Source organism: Pristiophorus japonicus, chromosome 6 (genome assembly GCF_044704955.1).
Source record: "Pristiophorus japonicus isolate sPriJap1 chromosome 6, sPriJap1.hap1, whole genome shotgun sequence".
Classification (NCBI taxonomy): domain Eukaryota; kingdom Metazoa; phylum Chordata; class Chondrichthyes; family Pristiophoridae; genus Pristiophorus; species Pristiophorus japonicus.
This window is the reverse complement of record NC_091982.1, coordinates 171,765,160-171,793,130: the sequence shown is the minus strand read 5'-3', so window position 1 is coordinate 171,793,130 and position 27,971 is coordinate 171,765,160. Positions and strand designations below refer to the sequence as shown.

Genomic DNA, 27,971 nt, shown 5'->3' with positions numbered 1-27,971 from the left:
GTATGTGTGTGTATATGTATGTGTGTGTATATGTATGTATGTAAATGTGTGTGTATACATATGCATATGTATGTATATGTGTGTGTATACATATGCATATGTATGTATATGTATGTATATATATATGTATGTATATATGTGTGTTTATAAATGTGTATATATATATATATATATATGTATAAGTGTGTGTGTATATATGTATAGAGGCCGCAACAATGAAATGCTGCTTCAGTGACTATACAGTGAAGATGGGAAATAAGAGAAGGATAAAGGTGCGGTTATGTGACCTCCACAGCAATCTCTCTCCATGCAATTGTAAAGACCTCGCAGGTGGGTCTCCCCACGTCAGGGTGAAGGACTCGCCTCCTTCCCTCCACAGCCTGCATCAGGGTGTCCAACTCGATGTCTGAAAATCTACTTGCCCTCTTGATCCAGCAGCACCAGCCATCCTTCAACAGAACTCCTTTCCTCCTCAGGGCCTAGCTGCAAACCTTGGCCTTTAAGGCGGCCAGGGAGCAGTTGGCTTATTAGTTGCACATGATCAGAAGGCTGAATTTCCCCATGGTTATCCCGCTACAATCAACCCATTCACACTGCTACAAACTCCTGATTACCAGCGGAAGCCAGTTTTTTTTTAAATCGCTGAAAATCAATCGACTGGCCGCCACAAAAATAGCGGCGGTAATCGCACAAAAAAGACGGTAAGTGCACCAGAATTATGGCAGCCCTGAATTTCAGCCCCCTGGAATGTTGGACTGTTGCGGTATGAATGCATCATGGCAGCTCCCAGGGAACATGGCACAGATCTGCTTATGGTTCATTTGGTTATACACCACCTGTGCATTGATGGATGAATATCCCTTGCGGTTGCTAAAAAAAACTCCTGGTTGCTGTGGTGTTGTTCAGATTGCCACATGTGTGCAGTCGATGGCACCATGTACCTCTGGAAATCTAACCAGAGAGGCAAATCCAAGTGCCCACACAATCTGATAATTGTCATCACAGGAGAAGTTTACAAAACTCCCAGCCCTGGCAAATAATCTATCCATCACCGGACTGTAAGACCCTTCAGATGTCTCCGGTCGTGCCCCGGAAGAAAACAAAGGCAAAAAAATTGATGGCTGTGGTGACTTTCACAGCCACTGGCAATGTGTGGCCACCAGGTCCAGTAGGGAGCAGGTCTTCTTCTCAGAGGCTGCAGATGTCTGCCATCTCCTGACGTGAAAACCTCAGCCTGCAGAAGCACTGCTCTTCTGAGAGGTCAGTGAAGCTGTGCCTCTGTAAACCCTGTGACCTCAGCCCCTCTCCTGTGGATCACCCTCCTGTGCACCTCCCTCCTGTGTGTAAAGTCCTGTCCCCGCAGTACAGATTCACACGAGGCACATAGTGAAGTCAAGGTCACTCAGGACCTGCATCTTTATTACACAGCTCTCGATTGCCACACTTGCCTGAGACCTGTCCTTATATACCTGTCTGGGACGGGTATCCAGTGTCTCCTGCAAGTGCACCCCTGGTGGTAAGGTAAGCTAGTGGTTACAGGTCATATCTTATTACAGTCATGTATAGCATGGGAAGATACAATTGTGTACAGTAGTGTGAGATACATTACATCACCCTCCCCCAAGGTCTTATTATCTTTATAGGTTCAGTCTCTCAGATGGTCTACGCTCTCGCGTGGAGCGTCTTAGTTGTGGTTCAGTTGTTTGCCTTGGTGCCTGTTTTTCTTTTGGGGTGTGGTTGCTGGTATCTCGCCTGGGCTGTCTGTTTCGTTTAGTGTGATTGTTGGTGTCTCGCCTGGGCTGTCTGTTGGGATTGCCCTTTCCTCAGGTTGTTCCCTCTGTCTGTCCACCAGGTGTGGTGTGAGTTCCACATTGTAGTCTGCCTCTGGTTCAGCAGTGTTGTTGGTGAATCTGCTTTTGACTTGGTCTACATGCCTCCGGCAGGTTTGGCCATTGTTCATTTGTACTACCAGTAGCCTGTTTCCTTCCTTGCCCATTACTGTCCCTGCAAGCCATTTGGGACCCCTGCCATAGTTTACTACAAACACTTTGTCCCCTATCTCATTCCACCTCCCCATCGAATTTCGGTCATGGTACTCGGTCAGCTTATGGCACTTTGCCTCAACAATTTTGTGCATGTCTGGGAGGATTAATGAGAGCCTTGTCTTTAAAGTCCTTTTCATCAACAGTTGAGGGGGGGGAACCCCACTCAATGAATGCGGACGAGATCTGTATGCCAGCAGCAGTCGTGACAGGTGACCCTGCAGCGTGGGACCTTGGATTTTAAGCATGTCTTGTTTAATGATTTGCACTGCTCACTCCGCCTGGCCGTTGGAGGCCGGCTTGAACGGTGACGTCGTAACGTGATTTACGCCGTGGTCAATTATAAAATCTTGGAATTCTGCACTGGTGAAGCACAGACCAGTGTCACTGACCAATATGTCAGGGATTCCGTGCGTTGCAAACATGGTTGCGAGGCTCTCCACAGTGGTGGAGGTTGTGCTCGAGTTTAAAATGGTGCATTCGATCCACTTTGAAAATACATCTACAACTACGAGGAACATTTTGCCCATGAATGGGCCCACATAGTCTACGTGCACCCGCGACCACGATTTGGTGGGCCAGGGCCAGGGGCTCAGTGGAGCCTCCCTGGGGGCATTACTTAGTTGGGCACAAATGGTGCACCATCAGACGCAGAGCTCCAAGTCCGCGTCAATGCCAGGCCACCAGACGTGGGATCTGGCTATGGCCTTCATGAGAATGATCTCCGGGTGCTCGCGGTGGAGCTCCCAGACAAATGCCTCTCTGCCTCACAGAGGCATAACTACTCGGCTGCCCCACATCAGGCAGTCTGCTTGTAGTGATAGCTCATGCATGTGCCTATGAACGGGTTTGATCTCCTCGGGGCAGCCATCGCGAGCCTCTGCCCAGTCACCGGTTAGGACACATCTTTTTACTCAGGATAACGTGGGGTCGCTGGCCGTCCAGGCTCTGATTTGGCGAGCCATCATGGGCGAACCTGTGGACTCAAAGGCATTGATTGCCATGATTATCTCACAGTCCTGTCCATCAGATCCTTCTGTAGTCGCCAATGGTAGCCAGCTAAGCACATCGGCACAGTTGTCTGTGCCTGGTCTGTGCCTTATGGTGTAGTCGTAAGACGCCAGCATGAGTGCCGACTGTTTGAATGCATGCCGAGGCGTTGGCGTTTATTGCCTTGCTCTCGGATAGGAAGGACGTGAGGGGCTTGTGGTTGATTTCTAACGCGAACTTGGCCCCGAAAACGTTTTTGACACCGTACACGCACGCGAGCGCCTCCTTCCGTACCCGCGCTCCGCCCGCGAAGGTGACCTGGAGGCATAAGCTATGGGTTGCAATTTACCCGCACTGTTGACATGTTGTAAAACGCACCCGACCCCGTACGCTGACGCATCACATGTAAGAACTAGCTTTTTACCTGGATCAAGGAAAGCCAAAACACTGTTGGAACACAGAAGGTTGCGTGCCTTATTGAAGGCGAATTCCTGGGCGTCCCCCCAAAACCAATCGCACCCCTTTCTGAGTAGCACGTGGAGAGGCTCCAGCAGCGTGCTTAAGTTCTGCATAAAGTTCCCAAAGTAATTGAGTAGCCCAAGAAAGGCGCGCAGTTCTGAGACATTCCGGGGCCTGGGTGCCAGGCGAATTGCTTCTGTTTTGGACTCTGTTGGGCGGATTCCATCAGCGGCAATCTTTCTGCCCAAAAATTCAACCTTAGGTGCGAGAAACAGGCACTTGGATTTCTTAACTCTTAGGCCTACCCGATCCAACCGCTTTAGTACTTCCTCCAAATTGCGGAGATGGGAGTCGGTGTCCCTGCCCGTGATAAGTATGTCATCTTGAAATACAACCATCCCTGGGATGGACTTGAGCAGACTCTCGATGTTGCGTTGGAATATAGCAGCTGCCGACCTGGTGCCGAATGGGCATCGATTGTACATGAAAAGGCCTCGATGTGTGTTGATGGTGGTGAGTAGCTTGGATTCCTCGGTCAATTCTTGCGTCATATATGCAGATGTGAGGTCTAGTTTTGAGAAAAGTTTACCTCCAGCCAATGTGGCAAGTAAGTCCTCCGCTCTAGGCAGCGGGTATTGGTCCTATAGGGAGACTCTGTTTATGGTAGATTTGTAGTCCCCACAGATCCGTACGGATCCATCAGGCTTCATGACTGGGACGATGGGACTTGCCCAGTCGCTAAATTCCATGGGTGATATAATGCCTTCCCGAAGAAGCCTCTCTAGGTTCATGTTCAATCTTTTCCCTCATCACACAGGATACAGCTCTAGCCTTGTGATGGACCGGTCGAGCATCCTGTGTGATGTAGATTTTGACTTTAGCCCCTTTGAAGGTGCCCACACCTGGCTGAAAGAAATGTTCAAATCGACTTAGAACTGTTGAGCAGGAGGTCCGTTCCTCTGACAACATGGCATGAACATCATCCCATTTCCAGTTTAGTTTTGCCAGCCAGTTTTTCCCCAGCAGTGCTGGGAGTTCTCCGGGGACAATCCACAGGGGAAGTCGGTTCACTGTCCCTTTGTGTGTGACGGAGAGCATGGCGCTGCCGAGGACTGGGACGATTTCTTTGGTATAGGTCCTTAGTTTGGTGTCGACCCTTGTGAGTTTTGGTCTGTCTCTTTTGTGCGGCCATAGCTGTTCAAATTGTTGAGCGCTCATGAGAGATTGACTCGCTCCCATATCCAGTTCCATGTTGCCGGGTATCCCGTTGAGTAGGACCCTTATCATTATTGGAGGCGTCTTGTTGTAGGAGCAGTGGCCATTGATCCGCTGTACATCGGTGTCCCGGGTACTGTCCCCACCGTCTTCTGGTCTGCTTTCTGACCTTTCCGATTCGTATACCAGCCGAGCTGCCGTTTTTCTGCACATGCGGGCCAGATGCCCTGTATAGTCGCAGTTTCTGCAAACAGCATGCTGAAATCGACTCCCCCACATCTCCAGCACAGACCGCTTCCATTGTTTCCAAAGAATGAGCTGCGTCTGGCTGATCTCTTTTGAGCTTCTCTTAGTTTGTAGTTGATTGCTCGCATTGTGGGTTGATGAAGTGTGAACGGCCATTCATGTGGCCCTTGATGGCTTCTGGCACCACTGCCTGCTGTTGAGGGCCTGCTCTCCTGCCTTTGTCTGTGTGTGGGGGTAGCAGCTTGTTTCACACTGTGAACCCCTTGTTCCAATGTTTCGTTAGTTGTCATACCCGCAGTGTAGATCAACCTCGTTTCTTCTTCGCCTGCCAAGAATTTCTGTGCAACCCATGCTGTTGCCTCTAGGGTCAAGTTCTTGGTTTCTATGAGCTTTCGGAATATGACTGCTTGGCCTATTCCTTCAATAAAAAAGTCTCTCAGTACTTTTCTCCTTAGTTCATCGGAGAACTCACATAAGCTAGTCAACCTCCGAAGTTCTGCCATGAAGTCGGGTATGCTCTGGCCCACACAGTGTCTGTAGTTGTAGAACCTGTGTCTGGTCATGTGTAGGCTGCTCGCTGGCTTCAGGTGGTCTCTTACCAGTGTGCTCAACTCTTCAAACGACTTGCTTGCTGGTTTCTCGGGTGCCAGCAGGTCCTTCATTAAAGCATATGTTTTCGAGCCACAGCTGGTCAAGAGATGGGCTCTTCTCTTGTCTACCTTGTCGTCACCTAACCAGTCTTTGGTTACAAAGCTTTGCTGGAGCCTTTCTATAAAGTCCTCCCAATTGTCTCCAGCATTGTATTTTTCATCTGAGCCGTTGTTCCCCATTCTTTGGATTCTATAATCCCATCCTCGTTGCCACTGTAAAGTCCTGTCCCCGCAGTACAGATTCACACGAGGCACATACTGAAGTCAAAGTCACTTAGGACCTGCACCTTTATTACACAGCTCTTGATTGCCACACTTGCCTGAGACCTGTCCTTATATACCTGTCTGGGACAGGTATCCAGTGTCTCCTGCAAGTGCACCCCTGGTGGTAAGGTATGCTGGTGGTTACAGGTCATCTCTAGTTGCAGTCATGTATAGCATGGTAAGATAGAGTTGTGTACAGTTGTGTGAGATACATGACACTGTGCACCTCCCCCGTAAGCATGTGCTGATCACATCGCAGCACATTGCCGCTGCCGTAGATGGTGATGTTCTTCCTCTTCTGACGTGCTGACAAACACATCCAACGCATCTTCCATCCTGATCTTGTCAGTTTAAAAGCCTCCGAAGTTTAGAAAAAGTTGTATCAACACAAGAACTCTCTGGCAAACGTTTGCCAAATGGCACTGAGACACTATCTGTAATAAATGAGGTTTTATTCAGATGGGGCACTCGCAAGTTTAAATACCCACCTGAACTGCGGCTCAATTTTGCCTCCATTTCACTGGTCAGTTTCCCCAGTCCCAGCATACCCATGCTGGACATTTGAGATTTAAAGCTAAGTTAAATTCAATTGAAAAATACCTCATTAACGTCTCCTAAGGAAGTTAATTGCAGCATAAGTACTTGCCCGCCTGCACTCATTAAATTCCTCACTTCAGCTCTTAAGTTGCTCGCAGGCACCCAAATGCGTCTCCGTTAAACCCAGAAGTTGGCATATTGGAGCCGAGTTGTGGTCACAATGTCAAATTCAGTTATTTTAACAACCAACCCCAACCCAGGGTTAATATCTAAATTGATGTGCTATAGCTAGAGGAGTAACGTTACCCAGACTGAATATCACTAGTTGCCTTCCATATCCTTTGAACTCTTAAACATTAGTTACATTTCAGTTGTATGGACTGTGATGCACTTTACAATGCAAGAAGTTCATTGCCCCAACAGCTCAGTCAGAAGCTGTTTTTACAGTGATAGTTCTTCGCTCCATCATTGGCGGCCATGCCTTCAGCTGCCTCGGCCCTAAGCTCTGGAATTCCCTCCCAAAACTTCTCAGCCTCTCTACCTCTCTCTCCTCCTTTAAGTCGCTCCTTAAAACCTACCTCTTTGACCAAGCTTTTGGTCACCTGTCCGAAAATCTCTTTATGTGTCACATTTTGTCTAGTAACACTCCTGTGAAATGCCATTAGACATTTTACTATTTTAAAGGTGCTATATAAATGCAAATTTTTGTCGTTGCTACATATGACTCTATTTCTATGCTATATTCTTGATTCTTAATACCCTCGAAATTAGCCTAGCAAGTCACTCTGTGGTTAAAAACAATTGGACCACCAGCTTTTCAGGGTAACTAATAAAGATGTTTTTTTGTCATAGGCCATAAACAATTCTTTTTAATTATTCTGGTTACAAAGGGATGCCAAAATGTATTTATATAAGGGGATAAATTTACATTCAGCAGCAGTAATCTCTGCAACATACTGCCAGGTACTCTACATGTTAATCTCTGCAATCTCAAGTAATCAACATGTTAAATCTCACAATCTCCAGATCATCTTTGATTTTGTTCGCAACAAATTAAACGGAGAAAAATAGATTTATTCCAGCAACTGTAAAGATAAGAAAGAAATATTTGAGTTAGTGAGATGTTACACTAAATAAGTCACAAATATGAAGTGCTGACAAATAAAGTTCAGAAGTTAAGTAATTACTAGTATCATCATATTTTGAACAGCAAGTTACATAGATTTATCTGAAACTAATAGCTGTGCAGTATAGCTCATGACAGCTATATGGAAGATTTGGAAAACACAATCTATTCCTTATGGGTCCAGTTGAGTTAGAGGAGTCCTGCTGATCGAATCCAGCGGTAAATGCTAATCATTGCATGTTCACTGGTATTTAGATCTAGGAATTATTTACTCAGATCTCTATTTCACAAATATGTAGTCTTAACATTAATGAATTAATGCTCGTTAAAATGGTAGCTTACATAATTTAATACAAATGTATTAAGACTTTGTATGCCAATTTCACACTGTGTAATGCAAAAGTTGGAGAATTAGAAAACAAATCAGCATTGATTTTTTTACAGCCAATACTGCAAATGACATCTAATCTTCTGCTAGCTAGCTAGGTCTTCTATGATTTTAACTCCTGAGGAAATCCAAGAAAAATGCCCTTGTAAATTCACGTGGCATTGATTACTTTGCATCTTTCTTAATGGGAATGTGGTTAATATTCTGTCATGTCTTCAGCTGGAGTATATTTATGTTTGATTTACAACTCTATACTCCATAATCATTTAAAGGGGAACTGGTGTCGAAGTGTCAATTTCCCCACCACACATCCAAGCCATTCATGTCCTAAGAGTCACTGAATGATGATTAGGAGTTAGAACCTTGATTAATGTTTTTATTTTTCTCATCTTAAGCCCAAGGACACTAAAACCTACTATAATGCACTCACTGCCACACAAATATGTATCCTCCTTAAAATCCAATATTTAAACAAGATTTGCTTATCTTTAAACATTGTACATATACAATGCATTAAAAAAAAATCATGAGCCACGCTATTTGAGTGTCAGTAGGGATCTATGAGATGTTTTTTAAAATTCATTCACAGTATGTGGGCATCACCGGGAAGGCCAGTATTTATTGTCCATCCCTAATTGCCCTTGTGCAGTAGGTGGTGAGCCACCTTCTTGAATTGTTGCAGTCTGTGTGATGAAGGTACTCCTACAGTGATGTTAGATAGGGAATTGCAGGATTTTGACACAGCAACGATGAAGGAATGGCGATATTTACAAGTCAGGATAATGTGTAACTTGGAGGGTATCTTGGAGGTGCTGGTGTCCCCATGTGCCTGCTGCCCTTGTCCTTCTCGGTGGTAGATATCGCGTGTTTGGGAGGTGCTACTGAATAAGCCTTGGTGAGTTTCTACAGTGCATCTTGTAGATGGTGCACACTGCAGACATGGTGTGCCAGTGGTGGAGGGAGTGAATGTTTAAGGTGGTAGATGGAGTGCCAATCAAGCGGGCTACTCTGTTCAAGATAGTGTCGAGCTTTTTGAGTGTTGTTGGAGCTGCACTTATCCAGGCAAGTGGATTGTATTCCATTACACTCCTAACTTGTGCCTCGTGGATGGTGGAAAAACTTTTGGGAGCCAGGAGGTGAGTCACTCACCGCAAAATATCAGCTTCTGATCTGCTCTTGCAGCCACAGTATTTATGTGGCTGGTTCAGTTAAGTTTCTGGTCAATGGTGACCCCCAGGATGTTGCTGTTGTGGGATTTAATTGCTGTTGAATATCATGGGGAGGTGGTTAAACTCTCTCTTGTTGGAGATAGTCATTGCTTGACAATTGTGTGGCGCGAATGTTACTTGCCACTTATCAGCCCAAGTTTGAATGTTGTCCAGGTCTTGCTGCATATGGGCACAGGATGCTTCATTATTTGAGACGTTGCGAATGGAACTAAACAATGTGCAATCATCAGTGAACCTCCCCACTTCTAACTTTAGAAGGTCTTTGATGAAGCAACTAAAGATGGTTGAGCCTTGGACACTGTCGTGAGGAACTTCTGCAGCGATGTCCTGGGGGATGATGATTGGTCTCCAACTACCACAACAATCTTACTCTGTGCTAGCTATGACTCCAATCAGTGGAGAGTTTTCCCCCTGATTCCCATTGACTTCAATTTTACTAGGGCTCTTTGATGCCAAACTTGGTCAAATGCTGCCTTGATGTCAAGGGTGGTCACTCTCACCTCACCTCTGGAATTCATGTTTGGATCAAAGCTGTAATGAGGTCTGGAGCAGTGTGGTCCTGGTGGAACCCAAATTGAGCATCAGTGAGCAGGTTATTGCTAAGTACGTGATGCTTGAGAGCACTGTCAAGGACACCTTCCATTATTTTGCTGATGATTGACAGTATGCTGATGGGGTTGGAATTGGCTGTATTTGATCTGTCCTGTTTTTTGTGAGCAGGACATACCTGAGCAATATTCCACTTTGTCGGGTAGATGCCAGTCTTGTAGCTGTACTGGAACAGCTTGGCTTGAGGCACAGCTAGTTTTGGAGCAAAGTCTTCAACACAACAGCCGGTATGTTGACAGGGTCCATAGTCTTTGCTGTAAACAGTGTGCTCAGCCATTTCTTGATATCACGTGGAGTGAATCGAATTGGCTGATGATTGGCATCTGTGATGGTGGGAATCTCAGGGAGAGGCTGAGATGGATCATCCACTTGGCACTTCTGGCTGTCTTTTGCACTCGCAAGCTGGGTTCTGCCATCATTGAGGATGAGGATATTCATGGAGCCTCCTCCTCGTGCTAGTTGTTTAATTGTCCACCACCATTCACAACTGGATTTCCCAGTACTGCAGAGCTTTCATCTGATCCGTTAGTTGTGGGATCTCTTAGGTCTGTCTATAGCATGCTGCTTCCATTGTTTAGCACACATGTTGTCCTGTATTGTAGCTCCACCAGGTTGGCACTTCATTTTAGGTTCATATGGTACTGCTCCTAGCATGCTCTTCTGTACTCCCCATTGATCCAGGGCTGGTTCCCTAGCTTGATAGTAATGGTAGAGTGAATGATATGCTGGGCCATGAGGTTACAGTTTGTGGTGGAATACAATTTTGCTGCTGCTAATGGCTCACAGCGCCTTATGGTTGCTCAGTATTGAGCTGCTAGTTCTTGAGCAGCTTCCTGCAATAGTTCCACTTGATGAACTTCAGTTTTTGTTTCCAGTGATGCCTGAGCAGAATAGCACATTTCCAACTGCGTTTCGAACATCCCAAACAAGCCGATCATCTGGCTTCCAGCTACCATTCTATACTAAGATCGATTAAGGCATACATTTCTATCGTTTTGAGAAACTTTAAAGCTTAGAAGTTACTGGTTGCAAAAATTGAACATGTTTACCTGTACACATTTTACATGCTCATATTATATTACTCTCTGGTTATTATCGCACTGCTGTTTGTGGGAGCTTACTGTGTGCAACTAGGCTGCTGTGTTTTCCACATTGCAACAGTGACTACGCTTCAAAAGTATTTCATTGGTTCCAAAGCAATTTGGTACATCCTGAGGTCGTAAAAGACAAATAAATACAAATCTTTCTTTTCTTTTTCTTCACTATTTGAATAGAGACATTAATCCACGTATAATGAACAGGTAAATGTTTCTATTAGCTTAACATGCACAGGAATGTCATTTACGCAATCATATAGCAATATCACAAACAGTCATTTCTAGGCTAAAGTAATGTGTTTTAGAATTATTTCTAACTAATTTAAATGTATGTTCTTAGCCTTGCTTTCCTGGCTTAATTTGAAATATATTTTCAGGGTTACCATGCATATACCATATAATGTTTTACTTACTTTGTTAACTACCTCCTCACCTCCCCAACCACCCCACCAACCAACCTCCTTCTTTCTAATCTGTTGAGATTAAGCTTATCTATCAACCAGCAGACTTTTCAGCACAAGTTACTATACAGTGACTAGGAGCAGGTACTTTGGCCCATTTTCCTGTCCCTCGAGCACAGATGCCACTGTAGCACCCAAGCTGAGATCAGTTATCTCAGCAAAGACCTGGATTTGAAAATTCTGGTCTGTATTCATCAGTTGCTCACTCCTTTACCATCAGAGGACTCAAGGGGGTTTATATTCATATCTCTATACTTTAGTTACATCAGATGCTTCTGCTACCATACAGGTCCTTAGATAGCATCATTGTGGTTACTCCCTACACTACCGTTCAACCTGAAGGACAACCCACCAGTCCACAGATATCTTTACTCATGTGAAGGTTAGTAATCCATCCCAACACACACTCTGCTGCACTCCCAGTCCTCTATATAAATCCAAATCTTTCTTTTCTTTTCTTTCTCTTTATCACATTGCCAGCCTTTGCTCCTCTTATTCTCTTATCCATTCTCTCCAAATCACTGAGACCTCCAGCAGTAACTTCTGTGATGATTCTCCACTGTTTTTGTCATTTCTCCAGACTTCCCACCAATCCTCTGTTGAAGTTATGGCAGGCGATCAAGAAAGCGCCACAGAAATTCTACCCTGAGCCCATTGCTACTACATATAAGGATGTAAATTGTATTAAAAGGCTTGATTCTGGTTTGCTAATTGTTATATCTTTAGTACAACTCACAAACACACACACTGCATTAAGATGGCAGAACATTCCGGAACTCTCAATCAGGTGACCTGTTCCCTCTTTATTTGTACACAGCACTGGCTGCAGTGCCACAGTAGTCCACAGGTAGAGCTATATATGTTATAATTACTTCTTAATTAAGGAGGAAGAAGTGTAACAACATAATCATCATACATAGCTTGCATGGTTATACATAACAAAAGATATGGACTTATTTTGCCATATTTACAAATCAAGCTTAACCACTTGTTTTCTGTTTCAAAGAGGATAATTTCACTCTTGAACAGAACCTTCCAAACATGGTGTTGAATTTAAACTCATTCGAGGCTGATCCTGAGGAAAGTTTTCCTCCAAGGAATGCCCTTGATTTCCATTTGAACTCTCTCTAACTTCAAACTGTTTGTCTGCCTGACTCGGACTCAGACTTAAATTCTGACTTTCTCTTGGATTTGTTTCTAGTACATTGGATGTAGGATATGCTACTGGTGTATCAAAACTGTCTGATGAGTCAGAAATAATTGAATCATTCCGACCTTCAACTACTTTCACGTCTGTAGGCAAAATCTGATCAATGTGATAGAAATAATGTTCTCAGTTTCTAGTCTTTTGAGTACTTGCTCAACTTTCTCCTTGAGTGCATCTAGCGCCCTTCTGCACCCTGACACTCGCCTTGAAGCCTTGGATCGGACGGCCTGTTTCGCAGAACACCTTCGGATAATTCTTGATGACATCATCCTTTGATGTAAATCTCATTTCAACATGAAAAATCTCACTCCAATCCAGCTTCAGTAATCCCAATCAATTTCTTCCTAGTAAGGCAGGCTTGGCTCCTGCCACTACTAATAGAGGCAAGCTCTGAAATTGATCCTTGTATTTCACCAGTACAGTGATATAGAAACATAGAAAATAGGTGCAGGAGTAGGCCATTCGGCCCTTCGAGCCTGCACTGCCATTCAATAAGATCATAGCTGATCATTCCTTCAGTACCCCTTTCCTGCTTTCGCTCCATACCCCTTGATCCCCTTAACCATAAGGGCCATATCTAACTCCCTCTTGAATATATCCAATGAACTGGCATCAACAACTCTCTGCGGCAGGGAATTCCACAGGTCAACAACTCTCTGAGTGAAGAAGTTTCTCCTCATCTCAGTCCTAAATGGCCTACCCCTTATCCTAAGACTATGTCCCCTGGTTCTGGACTTCCCCAACATCAAGAACATTCTTCCCACATCTAACCTGTCCAGTCCCGTCAGAATCTTATATGTTTCTATGAGATCCCCTCTCATCCTTCTAAACGCCAGTGAATAAAGGCCCAGTTGATCCAGTCTCTCCTCATATGACAGACCAGCCATCCCTGGAATCAGTCTGGTGAACCTTCGCTGCACTCCCTCAATAGCAAGAACGTCCTTCCTCAGACTAGGAGACCAAAATTGAACATAATATTCCAGGTGAGGCCTCACTAAGGCCCTGTAAAACTGCAGTAAGAACTCACTGCTCCTATATTCAAATCCCCTAGCTATGAAGGCCAACATACCATTTGCCTTCTTTACCGCCTGCTGTACCTGCGTGCCCACTTTCAGTGACTGATGAACCATGACACCCAAGTCTCGTTGCACCTCCCCTTTTTCTAGTCTGCCGCCATTCAGATAATATTCTGCCTTCGTGTTTTTGCCCCCAAAATGGATAACCTAACATTTATCCCCATTATACTGCATCTGCCATGTATTTGCCCACTCACCTAATCTGTCCAAGTCATCCTGCAGCCTCTTAGCATCCTCCTCACAACTCACACCGCCACCCAGTTTAGTGTCATCCGCAAACTTGGAGATATTATGATCTACCACAGGAATGTTCTCGCCTGAGTAGCCTCGCAGCTCTATCTTGGATTTCTCCAATGGGAAATCACGCAATTTGTCGAGGTACAGCGTCTCCGGTACTACACTCACGGATGCACCAGTGTCGATTTCCATGGGTATCTTGGTTCCTGCAACATCTATGTGAATTATGATATTTTTCGAAGCGCTGTTAGTTAATCTCGTGCTCCTGATGATGTGTAGCTCTAAAATCTCCAGGTCCTATTGTTTTTCTTCCATGCTATGTAGTCTCTGGGGATTTCTACTTATAGCTTTGAAAGCTGGTTTACCCTTCAGTCGGCATGCCTTCGCAAGATGCCGAGTTTTCCTGCAGATGAAATACTCTGCCTTCACATATGAACAACTTTGAGCAATGTGTTGTCCCAGGTACCGATAGCAGGATTTCAATGCTCTGTTACCATTGCCAGTTGGGGCTCAACTGCCTTTTACTTTTAACCTGCAGGCAATTCACCTCGGTTGTCTGACGACTGGAAATAGTATGAAATTCTCGGGAATATTGGTCGGCTATGTTCATTGTCTGACAAGCTAAATCCAAAATCAAGTTAGGAGTTGTCAACAACTTTCTTCTGATCACATCATTTTTCATCCCACAAATAAAGTGGTCACGCAATGCTCGGTCCTGAAAGTTTCTAAAATTACAGTTAATGCTACAATGTATTCACTGATATTTTCTTCGGTTAACTGATCTCATATTCCGAAACGATAACTTTCAGCAATTTCCAGGGGCTCAGGAAGGTCTGCTGTTAGAATCTGCTTAAGAGTTGTGTCCTTTGGCTTGACAGGCACAAGCAAATTTTTCAGGGTTTCATGCACCTTGGGCCCTGCTTCAGTTAAGAAAATAGCCCTTTTTTGTTCTAACACCACCCGATTATGGTTTTCATCATTGGAGACGTCGATGATATTATTTGCAGTGAAAAATATTTCTAGCCGCTCCATATACACTCCGAAACTTTCACGGTCACGTTGAAACTCCCCCAAACGCCCTATTATTCCCATAGGCACAGCCATCTGAACTCTGGCAGTTCAGACAAGTGTGCTTTAATTTACCTTGGATTTGTAGCTGTTAATCAAAACAGAGAAGCTCTCAAAGTCTCTCTGTTGGTTGGCTGAATCCTCCACCAACAAAAATTGCAGCTGTTTTTTTCCGATTATCCCATTCTCATCGCCATTGTTATATCTTCAGTGCAACTCACAAACACACACACAGCCTTAAGATGGCAGAACACTCCAGAACTCTCTAGTCAGGTGACCTGTTCCCTCTTTTATTTGTACAAAGCACTGGCTGCAGTGCCACAGTAGTCCACAGGTGGAGTTATATATATATTACCCTAATCAGGAATTGTAGAAGTTTAGTTGCTGTCAGAGTTAGACATCTTCAGATTCTACACCGTTTCAACTGCAATTTGAACCTGTCCCCCAGAACAAAAAAGGTGATTTGGTTTGATAGATTAAAATATAAAAGTGCCTTTTCCAAGCCTTTGTTGATGCAATCAATTACTCATCCACTGGGACTAACAAATCATTGACAAGTTTACAGCAAGCTCCAGTTTAATGTTATATAGGTTTAGTATAGCACCTGAACTATTTATGTTCTTCAGCTAAATGTCTTTCTCCTATATTTTGTCTCAATAGGTGAAGATAAACAAGTCCAAGGGACATACAAGGGAGCTCAAGGTACTGCTCATGATGACTTCCATGGTGATCTGCTTCCTGCTCTGCTGGTTACCTTATGGAATTGTAGCACTCATGGCAACCTTTGGACGTCCTGGCCTGGTCACGCCAACTGCCAGCATTATCCCATCGGTCCTTGCAAAGAGCAATACTGTCTACAACCCCATTATCTATGTATTTCTGAACGAACAGGTAAGATGTGCTTGAAGATGCTTTTACTGTTGGCACTTCTGTAATTAGGGTCAAGAGCAAAGTCACATGTGCACCAGCTTCCTGCATTTAAATTGTCAAAATTGGCTTCCTCAAGATGATGGCAGATTCATAGACCCATAAAAGAGTGGTCCTACACTTCTACTGTAAATAATTGTAATATTCTTTTTTATTATGGGGAACGGATTCAAATTGCAGTTGAATAGGTGTAGAATCTGAAGATGCCTAACTCTGACAGCAACTAAATATCTGCAACTTCTGATTAGCAAACCGGAATCAAGCCTTTTAATATATCTATGCCTTTGTCACATTTAGACTTGACTATTCCAGTGCACTCCTGGCCGGCCTCCCATCCTGCACCCTCCATAAACTTAAGATCATCCAAAACGCTGCTGCCCGTATCCTGACTCACACCATGTCCCATTCACCCATCATCCCCATGCCTGCTGACATACATTGGCTCCCGGTTAAGCAACCCCTCAATTTTAAAACCCTCATTCTTATTTTCAAATCCCTTCATGGCCTTGCCCGTCTCTATCTCCGTAACCTCTTCCAGCCCTACAACCCTCCGAGATATCTGCACTCCTACAATTCTGGCCCCTTGCTCATCCCCGATTTTAATCACTCCACCATTGGTGGCCATGTCTTCAGCTGCCAAGGTCCTAAGTTCCTTCATAACCTCTCCGCCTCCCTACCTCTCTTTCCTCCTTTAAGACACACCTTAAAAAGCTAACTCTTTGACCAAGCTTTTGGTCATCTGCCCTAATATCTCCTTATGTGGCTCAGTGTCAAATTTTGTTTGATAATGTTCCAGTGAAACACCGTAGGAAGCTTTGCTATGTTAAATTCTATATAAATTCAAGTTGTGGTTGTAATGTTTGTAATATTGTCAGAATAAGGGATTTAGGGCGAGAAATTGCGTAGTGCCCTGTTTGGGCCATTAACATTTGCGGGAGCGCAAAAGTATCACTGGGCGCTAGGCAAGTGAAGCCGACTCGAACTTCCGGATTAACACTCCAGGAAGGAAGCGGAATGCTAAATCAAGCGCTATCACTTACCTTGGAGAGTTAAAGCCGGTAAGAAGGGTGGTAGTGGTGCAGTGCCACACAATGTCCAGTGCAGCACTGCCAGGATCCAAGGCTCCTTCTCTCCCTTAAAGGGAAGGGCCTTTGCTGCAAGTTCTGCATTAAATCAATTTCCCTCCTCATCAATGGCAAACACAATCCATGACGATCAGCCCCTAAGCACTCTAACAGAGAGTAGGGCTGATCAACCGCGGCACAGTAAAATGTTAAAAAGTTACCGAAGGGTTGAAAACAAATGTTTTAATTACAGAAGTGGCATCACCTTTAAATACCACTCCACAAGCGGCCGGCCTCCCTTCCAACACCTCCTGCAGCTGCTGGTGTTGACGCCTGGCAATGCTGCAGGTGGCAGACCCAAAGTTCACATCCGGGCGCTGCGCAGCCGCTACTCTCGCCTCGCCCAGTCACAGAGCCGGGAGCGCCCCATTATCACCTTCTGCAGTCGCTAACGGGAGGCGCAAAGGAGGCCAATTTCTCCCCCTTAGTCTTAGCAGTGAAAATGCAGACAGTCGGCATATTGAGATTGCTCCACCGTAACATCAACTACAGAAGTGCCAAGTGTAACAGTGTCTTTCTTGGTAAAGCTCTTTTTAATTACCAAGGCTGTACTAATGACTGCAAAAATGTGTGGATTAGTATGGAACAGATAATTTCAGTGCTTTACTTATAGTTGAAGCTGCACTATTCCTGTGCTCTTTGGAACATATTGCTTAGAGACTGTAACTCCCGTATAGGACTGTACAGTCACCTGAGAACTCACTTTTGGAGTGCAAACAAGTCTTCCTCGATTTTGAGGGACTGTCTATGATTCCTATGCTAAAAAGCTTCGGGGCCATTCAAATACTTTATTACTCCAGAGATTTAGATATGCAAGAGAGTCAAGAGGGCAGTTAATATAAAATGTAAACCTTTGCAAACATAGATAAAACAAATCAGTGCCAGTTAAAATGTACTGTGCCAATTAACCAAATACTTCACTAACCATATCAAGTTATTGGGCCCGAGTTTGGTCAAACCTAAGTTCCACCCAAGTACCGTTGAAAGGACCGCTAAGATCCTGACGGTACTTTGGGCAGAGGTTTGGTGGAAAAATGTGGCAAAAACCGCCCGGTGGAAAAAATGGGCCTTACACGCCGATTCTGGGTGGCAGTGGGTGGTAGGTTGGATTCTTGGTGGCAAATTCGATCCTCGGCAAAGTAACGCCGAGGATAGAGTCGGGCCCAGGGAGAAGGGAACAGGAAAAATGAAAAATTTTCAACACATGAAAAAAAAACTGCTACAAATCCTTCAGAGGACCCCATCCACTAAAATCGCTGCAAAAGAAATGAAGAAAACCAGTTCACCAACCTTTTCTTGCAGATCTTCATACCTACCGTTCAGTTAGGACCTGTCTCCATGCGATGGGCTCTTCTGCTCACACACTGGCAATAATGGGCTCCATGGAGTGCGCAGAGCTGTCGACAATGCGGGAGGTAGACTCCTCCATGCTTCTCACTACTTCCGCCAACCTCTCTGGCACCCTTGCCAGTGCCCCCAACATCTTGGAATGCAGGCCTCCTACCTTATTTCAGAAGCCCCAACATCGATGGGCTCATCTGAGTCCTCCTCAGCAGAACTCCGGTGCGAACTCGCCCCCCAGGAGAGATGGCTGTTAGATCTCTTAATTTCCAATGAAATACGAACTCCGATTGTAGTTTTAATGTCACTTTATTTCTTGGCAGACAGCAACAAGCTCTTGGCTTTAAGCCAGGTCTTTGTACTTCTGAGACCACATGGTCAAAATGGCTGTGCTTATACCTGGATCACTTTACAGAAAAGAACTCGCCTCCTTATTGGCTCAATTAATAGTATTTTAACCTTTTAATTGGCTCGCTACCCAAGGGTCCTAAAATGTCAAGTTGATTGATGACTTAATGCAACATGCTGAACTGCACACAGCAGCCTTGACTTGGGGGTCTGTGAATTTTCACAGTCTGTCTAAATGCAGCCTGTTTGAATTCTCTATCAATCCCCCCTTTGATTCTTTCACAAACTGAATCATAAAACATCAGGTATCACTGGTTAAACATTCTACAAAATAATTTCATACATGTTAATAGAGTTTCCTTCTAAAATTTGTTGATGTGTTTCACCACATGTCCGGACTAGTAGCTTCCACACAAATTTACACCAACCCGAGTTCCAACGTGGCCACAATGGAAGTCTGGTTTTAGTAGGTTAATTAACCTTATTCCAATTTAATCCAAATCGATATCTTAGTTCAACCAGTAAACAACCTTCCCTTAAGCATAACATACCCCTGTGCCACGTACAGACAGTCTGCTGGGACCTGCAAGGTGTCTCACATGCGGGACAGCAGCTACAGCCGCCTGGTCGCAACAACATTTAATCAACATAAACAAACAATATAAAAGTAAAACAATTACAACAAATAGAATTAAACCTTCCACCAATGAAGTTCCGATTGAACCTAGCCATTCAGTGGCTTCGCTCCACAAAGTGAATGATGGGGGTTGCTTAAGTTTTTCTACCTCCTTTTGGATATGCTCCGCTAAGTGGGTAATTTCTTCAGAGCTATCTGGGATATATGTGCAACACTCAGTTCTGAGTAGGGCGCAAGTACCTCCCTTTTCAGCCAGGATGTAATCAAGGGCCAGTCTATTCTGTAGGGCTACTGTGCGGATTGCTACCATTTCTGCATTGATTTTAACTAGGGCCTCTGAGGTATCATTGGCTACCCGTTCCACAACGGATGCCATGTTAATGGATTCCCTTGCCAGTCTGGCAGTCCCATACCTGGGGATCAGAATGGCAAAGAACCTCTCTGTTCCTGTGATAGCTCTCTTAGGACAGTGTAAATGTTCTGACAGTGACTTTATATGATACATATAAGGCACAATGTAGGCTAAATAGCAGGATCCCGTCCAATTCTGGGGCAGCCAAGGGTAGGCCTTGTGGCCACACACCCAATAGGTGCCATTATAGGCAATGAAGGTTAGTTGTTTCTTTGTCAACAACACTCCGGGGCCTGTCCAGGCTTTTCCATCTATTTTATTCAGAATCCCCGTTACGTTAAAAATTCCCACATCGGCCCAGTTTGGACGGTTCCGTGGCTTGATTATATTATAATTCCGGGAGCAGTTACTATACCCCATATTTTGGCCTCCTTTGATGTTTCTAATCAGACAGACCGATTCCCCCGGTCTTCCTATTCCCGTTGTATTAGTGATAACAAAAAATGGGGGCCGTTTAGAATTATTGTAGCACGGTTGGTATCCCCTTCAAAGGTAGTCAGATTGTAACCTGCTGACTTCCATTTACGTGCCCAGTTTTCCGTATCCTGAAACACATTGCCTGTTTTGTTTTGATTAATTATCCACTCAGCCATTTCCGAGATATTCAAGGGAACTGGCCTCAAGGGAATCCCTCCCTTTGAGTGAATAGGAATATGCGCACACACCCAACACCTAGAAATGTTACCTTGTTTGGCATAAATGCATGACATATATAAAAAGATATTTACATGTAATTCCCTTGCTACCCTACTATTTCCCTTTGGTGTAGAGGGTCAGCTAGTAAGAAGTAGGCATATGCCTAGAATACCTACAATCAATAATACAGTAAATTTATACATTTTCGCAAAAAGTAATTGTCCTTATTAGATTTCAGCTTCAGTTACGGGTGCTCATTTAACGTGTGAAGCATGGATCCAGGCTTTCTTTCCTTGGACTTTAACAGCTGCCTGGGTGGTCAATAACACTTGGTAAGGTCTCTCCCACTTGGCACCCAAAGGTTCTTTATGCAACTTTTTCACATACACCCAGACTCCCGGGATGATGTCGTGTCCTCCTTCGAGTGGATTACCCCAAGCTGCCAATAACTGTCGGGAAACAGAACTAATAGCATTGGTTAGGTTCTGACAGTATGATAACAAAGTGTTACTCATTAAGTGAACATCAGCTTTCTGTAAATCGATAGTTCCTGGCAGCGACATGGGTCTTCCTGTTATAATTTCAAATGGGCTTAGACTTGTAGTTCTGTTCGGGTTGCCCTAATGCTACATAGCACTATTGGTAGTGCCTGGGGCCATGGTGTTCTTTCTTGGTGATATTTGGCAAACCGTTGTTTCAGAGTTCGATTCATTCGTTCTACTTGTCCTGATGATTGTGCATCATAAGGACAGTGTAAATCCCACGTAATGTTCAGTAACCTACAGACTTCTTGGCAGACAGCACCTGTGAAGTGTGTTCCCTGATCTGAGTCAATGCTACTCGGGACTCCCCATCGGGGAATGTAATCCTTACACAAGACCTTTGCAGTGTGATTGGCTGTGGCTCTTTTAGTTGGGACAGCTTCTACCCATCTAGATAATCTGTCGACCATGACAAGATTTTAGTGTATCCTTGGCATGAAGGAAGAGATATATAATCAACCTGCAGATGCTGGAATGGTCCAACAGGGGCAGGGAGCCTCAGTTGGGGCATTACTGTGATGGGTCCAGAATTATTTTTCTGGCAGACCACACAGCGGTCTGTTACCAGCTGGGCATGTTTTTTAAATCCCCGACCCCACCAGCTTTTCTGGAACTGTGTCGTCATCTGTTGTGAGGCCAAGTGTCCCCACGAGTGGATCTGTTGGGCTAAAAAAGGCAAAAGCGCTTGTGGCGCGACTGGCTTGTCGGTAACTCTTTGTCTCCAGACACCATCTTCACATAGCTTAATTCCTGCCTCAATCCATGTCCATTTTCCCTCTCGGGAGCACTCGCCTTGCATTGTTTGAAGGTCTCGTGTCAGAGTCCTGAGTGCTTTCAATCTGCACATCTGTGTTGGTTCTTCTGGAGGAACGCCCTGTGAGGCGGCATCTTTAGCTGCCTAGTCGGCTAGGGCATTTCCCTGAGCTTCTGTGGTATTTTCCTTGTTATGGGCCTTACACTTCAGGATGGACACTTCCTGAGGTAATTGTATGGCCTCCAGTAAGTCTCGGACGTCTTTTCCATTTCGGATAGCTGTACCAGCAGCAGTGAGGAATCCTCTTTTCTGCCACAACAGACCAAAGTCGTGAACGACTCCAAAAGCATAACGCGAATCTGTGTAGACATTAGCTGTCTGTCCTTCTGCTATTCGACATGCTTCTGACAGGGCCCGTAACTCGGCCTGTTGTGCTGACATTCCTGAGGGTAAACATCCTTTTGCCACTACCTCATATAAGGTTGTAACTGCCCATCCTGCTTTTCTGGTACCATTGTCAACAAAGGAGGAACCATCTGTAAACAGGATGAGGTCTGGGTTGTGCAGAGGCTCCTCTGCTGCTAAGGCTGCTTCTTGTGTTTCTTTTAAAATCTCCATGCAGTCATACTCTTCACATTCTCCCCCATTTTGCTCCCTCGATTCTGACATCGGGAGCATAGTTGCGGGATTAACCGGGCTGGCCCGGACGATATGGAAATTAGGAGCTTCCAAAACTGCTGTCCAGCGGGTCCATCTAGCTGCCGTCACCTGAGACATTCTATTCATAGACAGCAAAGCGTGTACGGTGTGGGGACACTTGACGATCAGCTTTTGGTCGAGGACTAGACCTGCAGTGGTCATTACCGCTCGACATGTAGCTTCCATGGCCCTCAGGCAACTTCCCCATCCGAGGGCTACCGCATCCAGTTTTGCCGAATAATAGCCAATAGGTCTTTGCCGATCCCCATGTTCTTGTGTCAATATAGCTGTCATATATACTTCTTTCTCATGGACAAACAGGGTAAATGGCTTACCACTGTCAGGGATTCCCAGAGCCGGTGCCGAACACAAAGCCTTTTTCAAACTCAGGAAGGCCTCTTGCTGTTCCTTAGTGAGGGTGATGGCTTCTTTAGAGGTACGTTTCCCCTTTAAAATATCATTCAATGGCTGAGCAAGCTGTGTGAAGGAGTCAATCCAATTTCTGTTAAAGTTACACAATCCCAAAAAAGACCTTAGTTCCTGAATAGTGGTGGGGTTTTTAGCAGCCCGAATGGCTGCAGTTCTATCCTGGGTAAGTTCTCTCTTTCCTTGTGAAATGTTTTGTCCCAGGTATACAACCTCTTCTTGGGATATTTGTGCTTTGTCGATGCTGGCTTTATGTCCTTTCAGCCGAAGGTGATCCAGCAAAGCTCGTAAATCTTGTTCATGCTGTTCCTCCGTGTTTGAAGCTAGCAAGATATCGTCTACATATTGGATGACTGTGGATGACAGGGGAGGTAATTCTCGCAAATGGCTTTGTAAAGCCATGTGGAATACCGTAGGGCTGTTGTGGAAACCCTGCGGTAACTGGGTCCAAGTATACTGTTGTCCTTGGACCGTGAAAGCTAACCACTGTCGAACCTCCGGTGCCAGAGGCACTGACCAAAATCCGTTGGCCATATCTATAACCGAGAAATATTTATGTTCTGGTTTGAGGGCATTAAAAATGGTGAAGGGATCTGCGACCAAAGGAGCTTTTTGATCAATACACTGGTTAGCTTTCCTATAATCGACAGTTAAACGCCAAGTCTCATTAGATTTCTGTACCGGCCACATGGGGCTATTGGAGGAGCTATGCGTTTTAATAAGCACCCCTTGTTTCTCCAATTGCTGAATAACCGGTAAGATTCCCGCGATGGCAGTTGGACTGATGGGAGACTGTTTAGTGCATGGAGGCTTGGTCCCGGTAAATGACGCAGGCTCCATCTGGAGTAGGCCACAATCGTTCTTATCTTTAGCCCATATCGGGTGTTCCTTCAATTCTTCTTTCTTCAAAGTTCTAATTGACCATGTCACCCGACCATCCTTGAAATGCAACGATGAATCTATTTGGATTAGAACGTCCATTCCCAAAAGGGGTTGATCTACTGGGCCTATCCAGACCGGCGTGGTTAGTTCATGTGGACCCAGCCCTATAAGTACCAGTGTTGTCCTTTTAATTTCCATTTTATGGCCCCCAACTCTATAGGCTGTACGTGCCCTACCATCCAACGGCAAAAAGTCTCCATATTGTAGGGGTAAGCATGTTAATTCCGCCCCTGTGTCTAAAAGACAGTCCACATCCTTATCGCCCACCCTCACAGTTATATATAGGCCATCTCCCCTCTGTTGTATTAGTGCGAGGAGGGGGGCCAGGGTGGACTCTAATCGTTTTTTGCTATCCCAAGTAACTCCTTCTGTTGTTGTATTGTCAGTCGCTTAAATGCTTCTATGAGGTCGTTATCTTGTGACAAGCCTGGTTTGTTGGCTGAATTGTATCCCTGGCTGCGTCCTCTTCCCCAGCCACGACCTTTCTGTTTTTCCCTGCATGTCTTGGCCCAGTGACCTTCTTTCCCACAATAATTACATTTTCCGGGTAATTTTCCTAATGACTGTTTATCGGAATCCTGGGATTTCCATCCCATAGCCTGTACAGCTCGGACTTTAGCTCCCATATCCCGATCTAATTTGTTACATCGATCCACCAATGCTGCAAAGGTAGTTCCTCTACCTTCCCAGTCCGGTAACACTACCTTAAGCATTTTGGACAGTTCTGGCTTTAGACCTGCCACGAAAGCTGCTTTCAGGGGTCCAAACACTTGTTCATCCATTTCCTCATCTGTATTATTCATACCCGAATGTTCTAGCCACGTGCATCTAAACCACTCGTCATACTCCAGGATCTCCTCTGTTCCTTTCTGTTGGCAGGCTGCAATTTTTCCCCAGTCTGTCTTAGCTGGACTGAAGGCTTGCAGCCAGTGTTTAATCGCCTCCCATCCTGCGTCTAATTCTTGCTCATCCTGCCCCAAAGTTTCTTCTACCTTGTCGTGCAATTTTCTTCCGTGTTTTTGGCATCATTATGGTCAAAATTTGCACTCCGTCCCAGGGATGAAGTTGATATATATTTCTTAAGCGGTCCAATTGGTCCCACATTTTCACTTCCCCTTTCTTTGGATCGGGCAATTCCTTGGACCATTTATCAATTTTCTCTGGGTCTGCCGGATCATGAACTAAGTATTTTTCGTACACCCTTTTCCTCGTTTTTTTGGTTCCGCCCTCATTCTGATTTGACTACAACTCGTCTTTTTTTAAACTGGGCAAAGCGCACCCCTAATTCTTCATCCTCCGACCCTGTATCGTCGGAGGATTCAGAATCCGTATCTATTCCTCGGTCGTGTCTTCGGGTTTGCGTTTTTAATTCATCCAAACATGGGTACCCTGGGAATTGACCGATACATTTTCCTTTTCCTATTACTGTCTCTTGACCTAATGATTTTTTCCATTCTTTAATTTCACCTTTAAGATCTTCAACTTCCGCTTCCAGCTTTTCAAGTTCAAGTTTTTTCTGTCGCAGCTGTGCACAAACAGCCTGCAATTGATCCTTTGTACTGATCAGTTCTCGATCATGTTGGGAACGCATTTTAATTTCATTCCGCTTTCGGATCTGGCCCATAACCGCTAGGGACCATCTAGTTCGCTCTTTATTTTTCATACGGGTCGTTTTTCCCCAGACCCTTTTAATCTCGTCCAAGGACCATTGTCCTTTGGAGGTTCCGTACTTTTGTTCGATCTTAATACAGGTTTTTGATAAGTTGAATTCTTGCTCTATGTATTCTTTCAACTGTTCGAGAATTAAATCTAGCGAAACCTCAGGTGGTGCTTGCCTACCTTTAACAGTTGTAGGCAATTCTTTGCTCTTATCTCCTGCTGCCATAATACTGATTTCTTCACTGGGGTCTCGAGTCATAGGCTTTCTAGCCGATCAATAGGTCAGTGATTAATTAACTAACACACTGCCGAAGTTTAGACGTCTATGGGACCTCGAGCCGACTACCAACCGGAGGGTTCGCAAACCGGAGGCTTTCGGAATCGCGTAGAAGGAGAGGCGAATTTAGACTTTTGACCGAGGACTTTTATAAAGAGGAGTCCTTACCTCAGTATGTAGGTCTGATGTCCAAAATTCAGTTTCTTTCCTCAGCGATCGTGTTCGTGACGCCAAAATTGTTAGATCTCTTAATTTCCAATGAAATACGAACTCCGATTGTAGTTTTAATGTCACTTTATTTCTTGGCAGACAGCAACAAGCTCTTGGCTTTAAGCCAGGTCTTTGTACTTCTGAGACCACATGGTCAAAATGGCTGTGCTTATACCTGGATCACTTTACAGAAAAGAACTCGCCTCCTTATTGGCTCAATTAATAGTCTTTTAACATTTTAATTGGCTCGCTACCCAAAGTCCTAAAATGTCAAGTTGATTGATGAGTTAATGCAACATGCTGAACTGCACATAGCAGCCTTGACTTGGGGGTCTGTGAATTTTCACAGTCTGTCTAAATGCAGCCTGTTTGAATTCTCTATCAATGGCACTCGAGGTTGCCTAGCCCCATTACCATGCAGCAGCCCTCTAAGTCCCGGTGCAACACCAATGCAGACCTCTGTACTATCAGAACTAGATCGGACCACGCCAGTATTTGAGCTGGCGTCGGTGAGTGGAAGCAGTGACGCAATGCTGCCATCAGTGTCCTTTCATCCTCTTCCTCATCGGACAAGTCTCCAAACGATGGAGTGCGATCCAGTGCGTCAGCAAGGCTGGAGCCCTCAATGTCCTCAATGCTGTCAGGATGTAGCTATCTCTCATTGTCCTCAAGGGTCTCCTCCAGTCCTTGCGACGTTGTTTCAGGAGGATCCTCTCCCTCGCCTCGGCTGCCACTCGGCCTCTCATCTGCAAGCATCAATGGCACAAGGGCTGCCATGAGGAGGAGGTAAGGGATTGATGCAGTGAGGCTGCAACTAGCAGACTTTCAGAAGGAAAGGCACAGTAGGCGCTGGCGCTTTCAGGGACAGATAGCGATGAAGCAAGGCCTCACTTACCCATGCTGCCTAAATCGGCATCGCCAGTACTGAAGGCCACAGGAGGCATCTCATCTGCAAACATAAATGAGAGGAAGACTACCGTGAGGGGGAGGGGGGAAGTGACGCATGGAGGCTTCAACTAGCACACTGACAAAGGGTAGGCGCTGGAGCATTCAGGGAGAGATAGCATTAAAGGAGGGCCTTCAATTACCCACATTGGCATCGGTAGTACCGCATGCCCCACAGAGAAGGCAGCATGTCTGCCCACGAGCGCCTCCACCCTCTCCTCCAAGGGTGTGAGGATTTGGAGCTGGGATTCATCACCACCCGCCTTCCTTTGCTCCATTCTATTATGAGCCCATTTGGCCTGCAAAACAAATAATGGTTGGTGAGTACCACTCTGATGACGAGTCAGAAATGAGTGTACAAGTGTGTGTCCCTGACATGCAGCTGGAACTGTGAGATGAAAGGGAACACACACACACATATATATATATACATATAGAGGCCTCAACAGTGAAATGCTGCTTCAGTGACTAAATAGTGGGAAATAAGAGAAGGATGAAGGAGAGTCTCTCAGCAGTTGGTGGAACAGGTACTCACTTTCATCAAACGGATGATGTCTTTCGTCCTTTTCCGACATTGTGTCACCGTCCGATCATGGATGGAGGACCCTGAGACCACTACAGCAATCTTCCTCCAGGCATTAGTAAATACTTCGCGAGTGGGTCTCCCTGCATCTGGATACAGGACTCGCCTCCTTCCCTCGACAGCCTACGCGTCCGAGAAGTGAGTTGTCCTCCTTGGTAGAGCAGCACCAACCATGGTCTTCACTGCAAGGCCTGCCCTACTCAGGACCTAGCTGCAAACCCTGGCCTTTAAGAAGGCCGGGGAGCAACTAGCTCATTAGCTGAAAATCACCTGAAGGGTGAATTTCCCGATGGTAATTGCACTCCAATTGACCCACCCACCCCGCTGCAAAGTCCCGATACCCGCCGGTCATTACCACTGGTCGCCATTTTTTTTTTAAATCGGTGAAAATCGATCCAATGTCTGCCGCAACCATAGTGGCGGTAATGATAGCAAAAAGATGGTAAGTGCCCCAGGTTTCTGGCAGACCTGAATTTTGCCCCCGGAGTACTGTGTACAATTTTGGGGGCCGAAATTGTCCCTATTGTTAAGAGCTGTTACCGCCTCAAAGAGGCGGAAACGGGGCGGAAAGGAGTTACCGCTCAGTCAGGGCAGAGTGGCCGGCAATC

At 45.2% G+C, this 27,971-nt stretch overlaps 1 protein-coding gene across 1 annotated transcript in view; it reads left to right on the top strand.

Annotated features, from left to right (window-relative positions):
- tmtopsb (teleost multiple tissue opsin b) overlaps nt 1–27,971 on the top strand; it is an 85,203-nt gene that overhangs the window by 5,163 nt on the left and 52,069 nt on the right. The window contains exon 4 of the mRNA XM_070884051.1: nt 15,562–15,792. Coding sequence (XP_070740152.1) covers nt 15,562–15,792 — 231 coding nt within the window. The remainder of the gene's footprint in view (nt 1–15,561; nt 15,793–27,971) is intronic.